Source organism: Antechinus flavipes, chromosome 5 (genome assembly GCF_016432865.1).
Source record: "Antechinus flavipes isolate AdamAnt ecotype Samford, QLD, Australia chromosome 5, AdamAnt_v2, whole genome shotgun sequence".
Classification (NCBI taxonomy): Eukaryota; Metazoa; Chordata; class Mammalia; order Dasyuromorphia; family Dasyuridae; genus Antechinus; species Antechinus flavipes.
In genome coordinates this window covers 42866725-42884393 of record NC_067402.1, presented here as the reverse complement: position 1 = coordinate 42884393, position 17669 = coordinate 42866725, and the positions used below count along the sequence as shown (strand labels likewise).

The 17669-nt window shown below is 36.7% G+C and overlaps 1 protein-coding gene across 9 annotated transcripts in view; it reads right to left on the bottom strand.

The window, feature by feature from the left end:
- The window catches only part of TRAK1 (trafficking kinesin protein 1), a 231307-nt gene that overhangs the window by 28130 nt on the left and 185508 nt on the right, over positions 1–17669 (bottom strand). For all 9 annotated transcript variants that reach the window (XM_051961235.1, XM_051961231.1, XM_051961232.1 and 6 more), the window contains 7 exons: positions 14715–14793; positions 13271–13401; positions 10523–10597; positions 9666–9803; positions 4969–5045; positions 3096–3332; positions 1727–2043 (listed from right to left, as the gene is read on the bottom strand). In XM_051961235.1, coding sequence (XP_051817195.1) covers positions 1727–2043; positions 3096–3332; positions 4969–5045; positions 9666–9803; positions 10523–10597; positions 13271–13401; positions 14715–14793 — 1054 coding nt within the window. The remainder of the gene's footprint in view (positions 1–1726; positions 2044–3095; positions 3333–4968; positions 5046–9665; positions 9804–10522; positions 10598–13270; positions 13402–14714; positions 14794–17669) is intronic.

Sequence of the window (17669 nt, the reverse complement as noted above, 5' to 3'; positions counted from 1 at the left end):
AAACAAAACTGGAGGCTTAGAAACAATCACAATGTTTGCAAGTAAGAAACAACTTAAATCAAAGTGGACTATTCTATTCCCAAGGTGCTAGAAGGCACCTAAGTAAAATGATCTTCTAAGAGAACTTATTTGCTTAACTCTAAAGACTTGTTTCAAGGGTTCTTTTTTCCTACTTTTTCTTTGAGGGGTGGAAGGGTAGAAAAAATAGATACTTGTAAATTGAAAAAAAAAATTTTTTTAATTAAAAATTTCTAATGAGAACAGAAAACTCTATTATGAGAAAAGGCAGAGTCAGTCCAATGGTGTGCATTGAACGCAGCATTTGGAGGGCAGGAAGACACTTTCTAAAATTGTTATTGTGTCTCAAGTTTTAATTGCTATGGGAAAGACTTATACATCTTTGGTGAGATTGAGATGCAGACAAATTATATGACAAAAACAAATGATTCCAGTGGAAAAATGGAGTAAAAGATCATAAAAGAACACATATAATTCTTCAGAGAGAAGTGAGGTTGAGATATCACTATCTCAAAAAAAGAAAAAAATAGGCTGGACATGATGGCACACAACTGCAATCCCATCCTTGAGCAGTCTGAAGCTGGTGATCTCTTCTAGGAGCTCTGTGCTGCTCTGATCAAGTTTCCACATCAATAAAGTGAGCCTCTGAAATTGAGGGTCACCAGGTTGCATAAGGAGAAGTAAACCAGCCCATGTCAAAAATGGAGCTGGTCAAGACTCCTCCATTGGTAGTGGTTTAAAAATCTTGAGCAACGGGGCAACTAGGTGGCACAGTGTATAGAGCATCAGCCCTGAAGTCAGGAAGACCTGAATGCAAATCTGACCTGAGACACTTAACACTTCTTAGCTGTGTGACCCTGGGCAAGTCACTTAATCCCAATTGCCTCAGGGGAAAAAAAAAAAAAAAAACTTGAGCAGCTCCTGCATAGCCAGCCTATCAGATAAGGTAGGATAATTGAATCTCAGAAAAGCGGGAGGAAAAAAGGAGAAAGAATAAATAAAGTTAAGTTTTTTCAAATTCAGTCACCAGCAGTGCTCCTGAAACAAGAATTAATAAGCACTAAAGAGACTTATTCAATTGAGTAAACTAAAAGATACTTCCATTGTAACATTGTTTCCTATTTTCCATGCTATAGAATCTTTGAGATAGATATGCATACATACATATGTATTTGTATATCTCCAATCAAACTACACAGTGCTCATTCTGAGAGAGGATATTTGAGCAAATAAATCATTTTCACTTGGCCAGTGAAGATGCGATCTAAAGTAATTGCTTTTGAAACCCTATTTAGGGAATCAAAGCTGGAGATGAATTTTCTGCTCTTTCCCAAGTTCTAAGCATAATCTAATGCATTGATGAACTCTGACACAGTTTCATTAACATTTCAGAAACATGAAAAAAAAAATGTAGGGGAAAATTTTTTTAATCGATTTCAATTAAAAAATTAAATTTGGATTGAATTGTTTTTGAGCCCTTAAAATACAGTTGGCCTTCAGGGGAATTTTTTTTTTTAATTTCAATAATAAATGGCTAAAGTTTATGGTACTAAGTTACTCTAATGAATTTCAAACCAGCAACGGGGGTGACTATCTTTAAAATAAAAGGAGTATGTATTACAGAGATTTCCCGATTTTCGATGGTGGATTAAGGACCAGAGAGAGTCACCAAGAATCACCGAGAGAGGCCGAGGCCCTTTGTTATCACCTTCTAAGGGTTTCACAATCTGGAGTTTCTCGGGCAGGTAGGAACGGCTGCTGAATGACATGCCAGAAAACCCAGTGAATTCTGAGAATCTCGAGTGGGTGCCGAGGGACATGATGCTTTCAGTTGGGGTAAGGGAGCCACTGTGAAGCTCGCCCTTCTCTGCCAATTCCCGTAGCTTCCTCTCTTGCTCTTCCTCGAAGAACCTTCTTTCCGAAAGGTAATTCTCCCGTCGAAGTGACAGTCGCCGAAGGGCTATCTCCAGGTCGTGGGAGCCAGGAGTCCCTGGAGTCCCAGGCTTCTTATTCTTGTCCTCATTTCTAGAAAGAAGATGATAAAGGGAGGTGGAAATGGGAGAATGAGAGAGAGAAAAATGTCTAGGAAAAGGAACATATATAAATGCAGTCAATTCTTGGATCCTGTAAGAAAGTCTACTCTTGGAGCTTATTATTAAGAAAAGCTATTTGTCAAGAATAACAGGTTAAATCTGAAAGAAATAAGACTACAACACAAGTACATGAAAAGAAAGTTATTTAGACATGTATGCAAATAATTTACAATATGTCTGTGAAATTTACCATCTTTTGTAGAATTGAAGAAAAAGTCTTTTTCAATGGGATAGGAAACATTAATATTGTTCCAACTGGCTCTTCCTGATTTTCTAAGAATTTAGCTAAATCTCAGTTTCTATAGGAAGCTCCTATTTGGTGGTTTCTTCTCCAAGACTGCCTTTACTCTGTATGAATCCTATATTTAGACAGTTATTTACACAGCTTTTCTCCCATTGGAATGTTATCTCCTTGAGGGCAGGATCTGTTTCACTTTTGATTATGTTATCTACAGCAGGTAGCACAGTGTGGCACATAATTATTTAATTAGAGATAGTTTTTCCTTCCTGAATTAAATGAGCAGAGAGATTTCCTCATCATTTAAAAAAATAAAAACACTACTGATCAATTGGTCTTGACAGATCATTTGGCCCAAAAAAGGTTTGCCCAAGTTAAACCTATTTTAGAGGACATTTGCCCACTCAATCTAGAGCAGCAGGCATATGGGGTAGTTCCCAGAACTGATTTCAAATGCTGAATTCAAGTCAAAGATTTGCTACTTACTACCTCTCTAGCCTCAGACAAGTCCCTAATCTATTCTGAGGCTCATGTTTTTTCTTTTCAAAATCAAGGGATAGCACAAGATGACATCAGAAGAACTTCTCTATAGTTCTAGTTCCAGGATCACCTCAAGCAAAGATGTCATAAACTGACTGGCTAATGAGAGCTGGTAACTGTAGTATCCATATCTGACCAGTTCACGTGCTCAATCACATAACCCAAAACCTTCCAAAGACCAAAATGGCACGTCAAGCTTCACTGACCCCATGTCTGATGACTCTGTTTCCAGGATGATGCTGTTGGTCTTATTGTCAATCATGATGTTGGTGATATCGCCCCCATAGAGACTAGACCTTGGTGTGCTGACACAGCTGGAGATGATGGAGTTCATGGCTGAAGACTGGTTGGAGCCTGGGATGTTCATGGGTGATGGAGTAAGGGACCGCTGCTTGACTACTTGATTCATGTTTCTCACAGCCTCAAAGACGCGTTTCTGATGGCTAGAGAGAAATAGGTACAATTTGTATGAAAGGGCAAACAAACAAGCACTGGTGGGAGCCAGAATCCAGGAAAAATGACACGTGAAACTGTTAACTCAGTCACCTTCAAAATATGAATACCAAGCAATTAGCTATTCCACACCATAAAAATATTTTTGAATGCATGGCATTTATCAAGAAGCTTGAAAACCTCTAGTTTTACTAGTTTTACTTACAATCCTTCCCAGTGAAATTATTTACAGGGCAGCCCATGAAGGCACAATGGATAGAACACTAAACCTGGAGTTAGAAAGACCCAAGTTCAAACCCAAGTTCAGTCACTAACTGGCTGTGTGACTCTGGACAAATCATTTAATGCATCTGACTATTTCTCCATCTGTAAAATGGAACTTATATAGCATCCATCTCCACGAGTTGTTGTGGGCTCAAATATGTTATTTGCAAAGCATTTGGAAAAGTGCTACATAAATGCTAACTACTATTTCTGCTGAAATGAAGGTCCTAAATACCTAGTCTGTGCCAAAAAGAAATAAAGCAAAATGCAATAATGCTTCATATTTCTAATCAACACTTTAAATACATGCCTTTTTAGGCTGAGCAGCTTTTCAAGTGGCTCAGATGCTTTAAATTAGCAATTTGTCAAAAGGCAGGATCCATGCCAAACAAGGACAGGTATTTCCAAGTGAAGAATTATTCATTTTTCAATTTGTTTTAAAGCAGAAAAAAAAGAGCACTTGTATTCAAATGACTTTAACAAGCATATGAGAGAAAGCCTGGGCATTCATGTGTATCTGTTTATCCAGCCTCTATAAAAGCTTTTCCTTTCCAATAACAACAGCCGTGGAAGATAGACTCTTCATGTAAATGTAGAACTTTAGAATCAATTCACATATGTTACATTCAATGGAGCCTTATGATGACTCCACAACAGAGGCCAGAGATACAAGTTACTACTATATTCCTTTTCTAAGATAGGAAAATGAGGTTCAGATATGTTAAGGGACTTGACCAAAATCACAGAGTTAGGAAAGTTGTTCTGGATATTTTATTGCGTAAGGAGAAAGAAAGGTTCTTCACTTTTTTGGGTTTGTCATGGATCCCTTTGGCAAACTATTAAAAGCTGTGAACCCCTTCCTCCTTTTTGGAAGAATACTTTTAAATACTCAAAATAAAAGGATAACAAAGGAAACAAAATATATAGAAATAATTATCAAAATAAAAAAAGAAGTTTGTGGAACCCAAAATAAGAACTATGAGGAGATCTTGATGAATATCACATCAGTGTTTATAACTCCAGTTATAAAAAGAAAAGAGAAAAAGAATATTCCAGCCAATTTTCATGGAGAAAACTAATAAAGTAAAGGGAAGCCAATTCTAGTCTTATCCCTTAAATACCTCCCCCTTCTTTTTTTTTCTTTTAAAATATTAAGAAATGTTAAAAAACCTTGCTTTCCATTTTTCAGGTAGGCTGAATTCAATATCCTCACCAAGGAAATAGTGCCTACTGCCCTTAACCTGGGAGGGAAGGAATGTTGTCAAGTATTGCTGGTCTCCTGAGTTGTCTTTAGTCACTAGCAGCTAATGGTCAGTGAGTCAGTCATGGTGGGCATTAGAAGGAAATCTGTTGGGCCATTACGTTATGTCAGGAGATTCAGGTTCTTCCATCTGTAGCTCCTTTCGCATAGATCCTTCTATCTCAGCAGCCAAGGAATCCTAGGCAAAGCCAAAAGAAATCCAAGTGAGTGTTTTACATTTGAGACAATTCAGTAACTGGCAACTTAATAATCCTCTTGATGGCCCCAGCAAAGAGGGAGGTATCTAGGATACTGCTCGTATGATTGATATAAATAGTACAATTAAGGAGGAACTCATACAAGAAACAAAATCTTTTTTTTTTTTTTTGGTAGAGAAACAGGTAAGGGATTGGATCAAGGATTTCCTATATGTGGAGAGCTTTTGGTGAACAGTGAAGTGACTTGTCCAGTATCCCAGACCCAACAGTCATCAAAGGCAAAGCTGGAATCTTGACTCAGAAATGATTTCTCTACCCACTGGATTCTCTGCCCATCTCTTAAACAAACTTAAGAAACAACAACAACAACAAAATCAAGTAACTTCTTCATATTTACAAAACAGATGGAAAGTATCTCCAAGATGTTATAGTCATAGATCAAGAGATATCCAAATGAGTTTTTTTTCATTTTGTTTTGAGACCAGGTATCTCCATCTCACCCAGTCTGAATGAGTAGCAGTCACTCATTGGGGCAATAACACTACAGATTGGCACGGATGTTTTGACCTGCTCCATTTCTCTTTAGTCAGCTAGTAGGGGCTGATCATACTGGTGTTGGACTTCATATGAACACCTGATTGGCTTTAGAGCCATTGCAGCTCAGAGCCCCCAAGAGAGATCCATCAGTTTCCTCTTCCCCAGGAGGAATTATTGAGTGGATATTACCTGGCAATAGTGAGTTTTAAATGAAATTTAAAGAACTTTAAAGAGTTTTCTTACATTTTTTAAATTAGATTTTTATGGACTAGCAAACCTATTACAAAAAAGACTGAGAATGGAAATGGCAAAGTCTGGAAGATGGAGTATGTCTGAAAAGATGTCAGTAAGGGATGCTAAAGACGTGAGTTTTTGTTTTAAACTTTTAACCTTCAAAAAATCAGTTCATCAGGTCATATCAGACAACACTGCTCTTAATTATTCTGATATAATTTTTCAAATGAGATAACATATATAAAGTGGCAGCAAACCTTAGAATGGTACATAGCTAATATTACAAATTCTGCCAAACCTCAAGAAAACCAAGAGTTTCCTGGCTAGGGGGCATTTATTCAGCTACTACAGAGAACAATCTCTAAGATGGGATTTACTCAGGAGATGCTGTAGCCAAAGGAAAAAAATCCCCACTTATTGTAAGACTTTTCAGGGATCAGTCTCTTCCCAAAGTAGCTCTTCTGGTTTTCAAACCACAAACCATTACTGGACCCTGCATGGAAAGGCTTTCTATGTTGATGAAACTCCTACCAATGTTGGCGTCCCAATGGCACACCCTCTGGGAAGTTGGGGTCTCAGCATGTGAACATGGATTATTATAGTATATGAAAAAGAGAAATCTAGGATAGTATTAGAGCAGCTAGCTTGACTGCTCAGAAACAAGACAGGCATGAGTGGCTCTGTCTCCCAAAACAAATTCTCCTTAGCCAAAGATTTCTGCCAGAAAGCAGTAAAATAATTAGCCCAGGCTGTATTTTTATAACATTTAGCACTTGGCAAGTTCTTCCTCCTTCCAAAAGAGCTCTTTGGTTTTATTTTAAAGAGCATGTTGTGACTTATACACAAGAGAACTGGCTGCTGAAAGAGGATGTTGGAAATGACACAAAGTGTCATCTATTAATCAAATCTACCACAAATGTTCTCAAAAGTATCTTTACTTTTGTGCCCTGACTAAAATGGAGATTATACCTTGCACAACTCACATTGTCCAAAAGTGAATTCAAATAAATTTCCTTTTCCAACCCTCTTTACTTCAGGCTCAACTGAAATTGCACTTTTTATTAAAAAAAAGAAGTCCTTCTGATGATTTCAGAAAGGTCTGGAGAGACTTACATGAACTGATGCTGAGTGAAATGAGTAGGGCCAGGAGATCATTATATACTTCAACAACAATACTATATGATGATCAATTCTGATGGACCTGGCCATCTTCAGCAATGGGATGAACCAAATCAGTTCCAATGGAGCAATAATGAACTGAATCAGCTACGCCCAGTGAAAGAACTCTGGGAGATGACTAAGAACCAGTACATTGAATTCCCAATCCCCATATTTTCTCCTGCCTGCATTTTGGATTTCCTTCACAGGCTAATTGTATAATATTTCAGAGTCCGATTCTTTTTGTGCAGCAAAATAACGGTTTGGTCATGTATACTTCTTGTGTATCTAATTTATACTTTAATATATTTAACAACTACTGGTCATCCTGACATCTAGGGGAGGGGGTGGGGGGAAGGAGGGGAAAAAATTGGAACAAAAGTTTCGGCGATTGTCAATGCTGTAAAATTACCCATGCATATAACTTGTAAATAAAAAGCTATTAAAAAAAAAAAGTCCTTCTAAATGTTAGTAGTGCCTTTCTTCTGTTAATCAACAGAAAATCTCTAATTTACCTTGGATATATCTTGCTTATACATAGTTGTTTGCATAATGTCTCCTCTCTTAAGACTGTGAGCTGTCTTTTGCCTCTCTTTGCACCTCTGGCACTTAGCACAATAAGTGGCAAACAGTAGGCACTTAATATGTGCTGAATTGCTAACCTGACATACGTATGTCAAGGTAGGCAAAAAACTGATTTCCAAGAAATATCTGTTACATGAGGCAGCTAAGTGGCATTATAGGGCACAAAGCACTGGGTCTGGATTCAGGAAGCCTCATCTTCCCAAGATCAAATCTAACTTCATACATTTATAGCTGGGTGAACCTGAGCAAGTCACTTAATGCTATTTGCCTCAGTTTCCCCATCTGTAAAATGAACTGGAAAAGGAAATGGCAAACCATTCCATTATCTTTGCCAAGAAAACCCCAAATGGGATCATGAAGAGTCAGACATGACTGTCTCTCTATTCTGTTCCTGCCGGCCAATAATTCTCTCCTACTTATGCTTTTAAGATATTAACTCCTCCAATAAATATTTAATCCTCCAATAAATTATCAAACATCTTAAAGAAAAATACTTCTTTTCAGTCACATATAGTAGTATAGACCCACAAATTTTAAATCCTGAAATAAATGAGCCCAGAACCATAGGCAGGAAGATGGAAAGAAGTAATTTCAAAGTGCCAAATTATGAAGGCCATTTAGTCTAAATCACACCTGAACTGGACTTCTCTGGACAATATCCCTGACAAGAAGCCATCCAACCATTTCTTGAAGACTTCTAGTGAGGAGGAATTCATTGCTTTTCTCAGGAAACTCATTCCACTTTTAGATTTCATTTACAATTTTTTCTCCCTGACATTAAGTCTAAACTTTTGAAACTTTCACTTAGTTCTGTCTTCCTGGGGGAAAATGTGACATATCTATTCCCAGTTCCACTTGGCAGCTTTTCCAATATGTGAAGAGAACTATCAAGTCCTCTCTTCTCCTGACTAAATAGCCTTAAGTTCCTTCAACCAAGTCTCATTCAGTGTGAGCTCAGGACCTTTTGCCTCAAAACACAGATTAGACCCATGACTTCACTAGCATTGGGAACTCCCAGGTGAGGATATATTCTCTATCAATGCAGGTTGCTACCTGTTTTGTAATTTATAATCTTAGAGAGATGCCTAAGTTATTTAACTTGTCCCAAGGTCAGACAGCCAGTATATGGCAGAGGTGGAACACAGATGTCCTTGGCTTCAAAGCCAACAATACTGTCCACTAAGCCATACTCTCTTCATTCATCTCATACAAGAATAAAAAACAAAAACCAACAGTGGCTGTTTTTTTTTTCTTTCCCTAAATCCCTGACCCTGAATGACAATAGAAGCATTATTACTAGAACTGATAAATACCCAAGCAAGTAGTAAGTATTTCCAGGCTACTGATAATACTTTTTTTAGGTACTCAAAGCACCTTTACCCTGTTAATGTCAAGCTAAGTAACCAATAAGTGCTGCATCTGCAAGGGTTTTCCATTCCCTTTTAATTAAATCAGAAGTGGTACAGATTATTGACGGGAACCCAAAGAAGAAACACAATCAACTTTCCTAAGTCAATTAACAAGGAACCCTCAGCTGTACCAGATGTGACTCATCCACAGTAAACTTATCTCCGTGCTTCCATAAACTTACTTCCCATTGGGTGACAAAGTCCAGGGTTAAGTCCAAAAAGGCTAAAGCTGAATTCAAGTTTCCTAAAGATCACAGATTCTATATATTCTGGTAATTGGGTGTTTTTTTTTTCCTCCAGGGGAAGAGAAAAAGACTAAAGCTGAATTCAAGTTTCCTAAAGATCACAGATTCTATATATTCTAGTAATTGGTTGTTTTTTTTTTCCCCAGGGGAAGAGAAAAAGACTAAAGTTGAATTCAAGTTTCCTAAAGATCACAGAATCTTTTTTGTCTCCTAGGGAACAGATTTGGGAAATATTCTCTCCTACAAGGATCTTTAAACTCTTGCAGAGGTCATGTGGTTTCTATGCCATCTGAAGCCTGAGTTGATGTAAATTCTCTCTATTCATCAAAGAGATTTCTCTTACTTTCTTTAGGAGAACCCTGAAATGTAGTGGTGTTTAAAAAAAAAAAAAAAGGCCTGCTATATGTTACAGTCCAGGTCAGATGCTGCTCACCATAGGAAAGAGGCCCAGGGAGTGATAACGTCGGGAGATGGTATTTGGCATGGATTTGTTGCGGAGATTTTTCAGCTCTTCTTGCGCCTCATGAAGCATTTCCATGCATTCTGCATACTTGTCCTCCAGCTCCCGCAGCTGGAAGAAATTCAGAAAGATCCCAGAAGATTGCTTCATCCTCTTGCAATAAACATTCCAAAAATGGATGTGCCAAAGCTACTGCTTCATTTCCTCAATAAGGAGCCCAGCATAATAAACCCATCAACAATGTCTGCAGAACTGAGCCCAGTTACCTTAAAAGTCTTCCTTTCCTGAAAAATCCTTTTATTTTTCAATTTATTTTCTTCTGGGACAATGGGAAAGATTACAAAAATATCACCTAAAAAATGTGACACCAGCCATAAAAGGCCAAAATATCTTGAAAGGTTAGAATGACAGTTATTATGTATGGGACTAACTGCCATCTAGGGGAGGAGGTGGGAGGAAAGAGGGGAAAAGTTGGAACAGAAGTTTTTGCAAGGGTCAATGTTGAAAAATTACCCATGCATAGGTTTTGTCAATAAAAAGCTATAATAATAAATAAAAAAAGGAATGACAAGTTATTATAATTTTTAAATTTCCTTATTTTAGATTCATTTTAAGTCAAACTACTGTAAATGAGGCTGCAATTAAATGGTTCCTATGAAGTAATAGAGGCATTATATAGCTGGGCATAAACTCAAACTGAAGTCATAAATTACTTTATGACCTGAAAGAAATTTCTAAAGAAGAGATGATGGCCAAAATGAACAGAAGGATTAAGATACAAAAAAGTAAACAAACTCCAATCTCAATGGACAGGAAGCTACTATATGTACCTCGGCTGTAAGTTGTCTCTGGGCATCTTTAGCAGCCCCCAAATGTTGGACGAGTTCCTCATTTTCAACAGCACACTGAAACACAGTAAAGAAAATGTATTTTCTAAGTTAAGGTTCAGCTTCTATTAAATCATAAACTCCTTAAGGACAGGCTCTGTCTTTTGCCTGTTTTTGTATCTTTGGGTTTAATGTACAATGTTTGGTATGTTTTAAGAACCTGAAATGAAAAGCTTACTAGTTGACTAAATCTTCATTTTCTTCTCAGTTAATTTATTACAGTTCTCTAGGGGAAAAAAATTATTTCAATTATTAATGATTTTTCTCTAACATATGAAATTCAAAGAAGCTCTCTTAATTCTGTGAAATAAATATTCATATCTCTCTAATCTAAGACAGCCCAAAAGTGCTGTTCCTAGGTAGCACCAGAATATATCTATCAAAGGCACCAAGGGACTCACAAGAAACTCTATATTCTTTTTGATACTTCAGATTCAGAGTCAATCAACTAATGAGCTTTATGTCCTTATGTACTCGACACTGTGTGATACAAAGATATATACACAGACATCCATGTACACATAAATATAAATATGTGTATATGTATGATATAAAACAGTTCCTGTTCTTGAGATCATAATCTATCAGAATACCATGTACATCTTTTAGAAAAATGTCCAGGTTAGTGAACCTGGAAAAATTAAATACTGATCTGGATAGAGCATAGGTAGGAGACCTCGGTGTACCATTTATTCCTTGAGTTTATTTATTTCCTTTGAACCAACATCCTTTGTAAGATCTCCTATCAACATTAAATACTGCAGATTAATAATAAAAAAAGAATACTGAAAGCAAAACTATCCTATCCTTTGGACAGCTTATATGCTGCATTCATTCAAATGAACCGTTATAAAATGTTCCTTAGAAGCCCAATGGGAAGGATCTTGGGTTCATTTCCCTAAAGGTGGAAAGTCTTTAGAGTCTAGATCAAAAGGGAAGGAAAAAACACCCAAAGCAACAAACAACAAGAAAATGAAAATAACAATAACGTGTTTCCATCTATATTCAGACTCCTCATTTTACAAATGAAAGGTTTTAGTTTTCCCATGACCATATGTGTCAGAAGGCATGAAGAAGAATAGGACAAAACACAAAGGTGACCGTGTACTCCCAGAGGAAATCTGCCCATTAATGAGATCACAGAACACCTGAGGACTCTAGGAAATTCTGTGTCTTAAGTGAAACATGAGATATTCTTGTTAGAAGAGACCTCTGTACTGTGTAAAGTAATAGCAACATTGAGCCATGATTAACTATGCTAGACTTAGCTCTGCTCACTCATACAGTGATCTAAGATAATTCCAAAAAGACTCAGGATAGAGAATGCCGTCCACATCCAGAGAAAGAACTATGGAGTCTGAATACAGATGGAAACACGTTATTGTTATTTTCATTTTCTTGTTGTTTGTTGCTTTGGGTGTTTTTTCCTCCCCTTTTGATCTGAATCTTCTTTCACAACATGACTAATGTGGAAATAAGTGTATCATGATTATATATAAAAGCTATATCAGGTTTCTTGCTGTCTTGAGTGGGGAGAAGAAAAAGGGAGAAAAAATTGGAATGATGAATGCTGAAAACTATCTTTATATGTAATTGGAAAAAGTGAAAGAAGAATAAGAAAAAGATAAAGGAAGGAGAAGAATACATAGAGGAAAAAGAGCAAGGAGAAGGAGAAGGAGAAAGAAAAGGAGGAGAAGAAAAAGGAGGAGAAAGACAAAAATGAGGAGGAGAAAGAGGAGAAAAAGAAGAAGGAAAAAAAGGAGAAGGAGGAGGAGAAGAAAAAGGAGAAGAGAAGGAGACCTCTGATGATGTCTGTATCATAAGCCTAAATTTGTTTTTCCAAAGCCTCTATCCTTCTATCAAATATCTTTCACAAATAATGATTTGTTCTCTATCATGATGAGACAGAAGATGCATTCATATTTCTAGTTAGTTAATATGACAATCTCTGTTCAGAATGCTAGGACAATGGAGCCAATATGGGCTGGGGGAAAGGAAACTAAATGTGTGCTTTAAAAAAAAATTAAAATACAGCCAAATGCTCAACCAATCTAACTCAAGAAAAGCAATCTGACTCCAGGCAGGAGATTTATCATATAAAATATTGTATAAACTGCAAGAAGTTGTCACTGTGTTGGTTATTTGTGCTCAACCACCTTCCTTATTTCTTGATTATAATGGGAGGCTTACTGAGTGGATATGGGGACATGGGGATATCTGGAAATGATTTCAACATAAACAAGAAAGTTATCAACAATTTTCCCCCCAGAGGACCTGGGCTCTACTTAAGAAGGAGATTTTGGAAATTCTGGCAATTTTGGAAAGTCACAGAAGGCCCTCTAAGAAGCACTCCACTTCTAAATCTTAAGATTATTTATTTCTAGAGTTTTCTGCAGAGGCATCCCAAAAAGCTCAGCACCATTTTAAACTTTAGTCATTTTTCCCCCAAAGGTGTGGAGCACTATGGAAAGATCACTGGCCCCGGAGCTGAGATCCTACCTCTGATGCTCTGACCTTACAACCAAGTCCCTTAATCTCCTCTGTTTCCTCAACGCTAAAAATGAGAGAGTTGGATTAGAAGCCTCTGAGATCTCTTTCAACAAGGATTTTAAGAAGACAGCTGGGAAATACAAAACTAAAGAGCAATGACTGCCTTCCAGCCCAGAAACAAATGGAACCCCAAGATCTTACAGCCTTAGCCTTCTTCTGCAGATCGACGATTTGAGAGAGAAGATGGGTGATCTCTTCTTGTTGCCGGGATGCGTCCTCAGTCTTCTTAGCTAACTCTTCTGAGATACTGGCAATCTGGACATTAGCATCCCCTGAGAGAGAGATCACACAAAGGCAATGATGAAAAGAGTTCAGAAGAGGAAAGTCTGCAGAATCTGCAATGTGTGTTATTCAGTCGTTTTCAGTAATGTTTCACTTTTTATGACCCCCAATTGGGATTTTCTTGGCAGAGACAATAGAGTACTTTGCCATTTCTTTCTCCAGCTCATTTTACAGATGAGAAACTGAGGCAAACAGTGTTAAGTGACTGATCTAGGATCACACTGTTAAGTGTATGAATCCAAGTCATCATCATCATCATGGAACTTCAAATCCATTCCTCCATCAACTATCGCATTTGGCCAATTCATTCAGTCACCTTCATTTTCCACCATTATAATCTCTAATACACAATTACATAGAATTTCAAGAATTCTCAAGAGGCACTACATCCACTTTTAAAGTTTACTTTAAAACCACAACATAATAAAGAGGAAGGAAAAAGAGAGAAAGAAAAGAAGAAAGAGAAAGAAGAGAAGAAGGTAAATTTACTAGCCATTTGACCCTGGGCAAATTATTTAACCTGTTTACCTCAGCTTTCTCAACTATAAAATGGGGAGGATAAGCATATATTAACACTCAGAGTTGTTGTGAGAATCAAATGAGATATTTGTAAAGCACTCAGTACAGTACTTGCCAAAAGTAGATTTAAAGTAAGTACTATTGTCACTATCATCCTTATTATTATTACATCTAAGTTCCTAGAAGTCTTTAAAATCTGTATAAAAAGTCGTGCTTTCTAGTCATTAGATATGGGCAGGACTTTTCACAGATTCTTTTAATACCTTGCTGATCTGATCTACACATTCCGCTTACCCTCTTATCTAATCGGAGAAACTTGTGAAAATAAAAGTTATGTAATATTTGTTTTTCAAGGGTGAAAGTTCTGACATTTTACAAAACAAATTGCTTGTAAGTACAGCTTTCACACATCTTTGCAGGCAGGTCTCTTTGCTTATCTTATTCAAATTCCATTTAACCATTCAAAGATTCCAGAAGAAAGGTGATATTATAATTAAATAAGAAAAAAATAAAGGGCAGTAAAACTAATCACCGAACAAACAGATATTCACTCATTCACCTCTCACAAATTCTCCATAAATAACTATTAGAAATAAGGAAATTAATGGATTTCTTTTGTTATTATTTTTTTAAGATTATTTCCCAAGGGATTAAGCAAATTTCAATGTATTTTAGGAATGGAAGCAGAAGGCAACAAGAAAATGCAAAGGGAAAATGTCTGGTTTAATGTATGAAGCTTGGCGGATGTCAAAGGGGAAGGAATAAGGCAGAAAAAAGGACGTACTCAGCTCTTTGACACAATCATTAACAAGCTGTTGTTCCTTTTCCTCGTACGTGATTGTTTCGGTCTTCAGTTGGCAGGCCTGTATAAAATGGAATCACAAATTCCATGGTTATGACTTAGCTGCTCGCTGTTGCGCAGTTTGTCAAACACAGATGTACAAGACTACCAATGATAGGGGTCTTTGATCAAACCTCTGGCTACCATCTTTAGCAGCATATCTGAGAACGGCTCCTCTACAACAGTTCCATAACCATGGGTCTCTTTACATTAAAAAGCCAACAAAGTCCCCCTCTTCCCCTCCACCAAAGGTGAATGCATCACAAAGACACTTTTACTGAATGCAGAACAGATAATGAAATTGTACCACTAGGAGTCAACAAGTTAAATAAACTAGGATATAAGTTAAAATGGAGCTTTGAAAAGGCCCAATCCACCCTCCTTCACTTAGAGATAAGAAGTGGGGAGAGTGATAAACAATTTGGCCAAGGTCACATATCTAAACAGTAGCATTGCGATCTGAACATGGATGTCCTAGTCCCAAACTCAATGCTCTTTTACCGTGTACCAATGATATGAAATAGATAACCTAGTTATATGGTCTCATTTCATTTTTAATTTTTTTATATAGTCTCATCTCATATATATACCTTTACTGAAATTAGATACAATTCAGATCTGAATTCATAGGCAGGAGAAAAGTGTCTTAAAATATTTCTCCTTAAAGTCAGGGATCTACTCCTTTTTGTCTTTGCCTTTCTGGTACCTAATGGTCCCTGACACAAAGTAGGTGTTAATGATTAATGGTTACTGACTGAAAATTCCTGGTGACATGATCAGCATGAAATCTGCACCCAATTCTAGCCATAACTTAATCATTAAGAGACCATTAAACACTGAACTTAAGTCTTTGGCCAGAAAACCTTTTCGACAATACTTTATTTTGTTAGTGCTCTATACATGTCATATTGTGATATAGTATATACTAACATAGTCTAATAATGTTATATATTATGTGATATTATATTACAATATTATCATAGCACTCTGTATTTGTTATATTATGCTATATTATATTACATTGTATCATGTAGGGCTTCTTAAACTTTTTCACTCGCAACCACTTTTTACTCGTGAAATTTTTACACAATCTCAGGTTGTGTAAGTATGCAAAATATGTATAAAAATCAAACATTTACTATAATAAATCATAATTTTGTTATTCCCCATATTCAGTGGCAAGTGACCCCTATATGGGGTCACAACCTACAACTTGAGAAGCTTTGATATAACACATCATTATAGTGCTCTGTACTTGTATTTTATTATTCATTTCTCTTCAAGTTGTATTACTGACTCATCAAAACTTTGTTTATCCTTTCCTCCCTTCTCCTGCCACCAAAACTTTTCAGCTTCCTTTTGTGTTCTTTTCTCATTAGCACAGGAGCTCTTTCAGAACAATTGTGACCTATCTTTCTGCTTAGATTCATAGCATTTAGTAGACTAATCACTGAATAAATGCTTGTTGATCTGGCTTATATGTTATACTCTTGTGCTTATTTCTCTGTTGGATTCTAAATTCCTTAAAGGCAGACACTAGAGGGCAGATTAAAAAAAAAAAAAAAAGATTCATTTTTGCATGTTTCTATGCCAAACATCTAAGAGATAATAAAAGAATGTAGAATTTGCCTTTTCCTCCACTAAGAAATGAATATGCTTCCTATCAGACAATGAGGAAAATGATCTCGAGCTCATGACTTATGCTACAATCTAATGTGGTTATTCCCTTGTAGAACTGCATGTGAATTGGTTCTAATTAAGATTTCATGGGATAGTTTTTATATTTACATAATTATGTATATATAGGTATGTATTAATTTCATATTTATAGTGTACATAATTTTATATGGACTTCTTGTCTCCTCTGTTGTGAGTAGGGATTAATTTCCTTCTTTTTACTTGTATCCAAAACTCCTATCTCAGTAACTGGCACATAGTAGAATCTTAATAAATACTTCATCAACTCATTGCCGAGAAATGCATATTACATTTTCTCACATGGGGTCCATCTTCATGAGTTTCTATGGCTGAAATAAAGCATCACCTGGTCACAACTTTGTGGTGATGAATCTCTCTGAACTTACCTGGATGACCCTGGCAAAGTGTCTCAACCTCTCAATCTCAGATTTCTCATCTATAAAATAGAGATAACAATACCTGCTTTTTCTGGTTATTTTAAGTTTCAAAAGAGATAATGGATGGAGAATGCCTTAGACATTGTAAAGTATTAAATAAATACAATCCAATCAGCATTTAGTAAACAGTTATGTGGGAGGCACAGTTGTGAGAAGCAGCCTGCCATTGTAGATGGAAGAGCCATCATCATACTCAAAAAGACGTGGGTACAAGGGTTTCCTCTAATACATACAGTTTATGTGATTCTGAAAAATCACTCAATCTCTCAGCATCCCAAGAAATACTCTAACATTATAAACGCTAAATAATTGCCAATGATAAAGTTGTTTCCTCACTGGTAACTCCCATTTAAAAAAAAAAAAGTACAAAGTGCCATATTAGACAATGGGGACAAAAAGACAAAATTTAAAAAATAAAATTAAAAACTTCCACAATCCATGCCATCAAGGAACCTACTTTCTACTGCTTGGGATGGGAGGCACACAAGTGCCTCTGAGGAAGGAGATAGCATAACAACTCAAGGGAACAGCAAAGGCTTTCTGTAAGAGGTATCAGGGAAGGAAGGCTTCTCCTTGAACAAAAAAATTACATAAATTCATCTGTCCCTCAGCCACTACTCAGAGTCTTTCTGGTTGCCCAGGATTTGCAAGAATTTGTGATCTACTAAAAGTTTTCAAGAACCTAAGGGCACCTTCACATTACAGGGAGTCTGAGGTTAATAACCAGAGAAATAAGAGATGACATTATTAATGACGTAGTCAA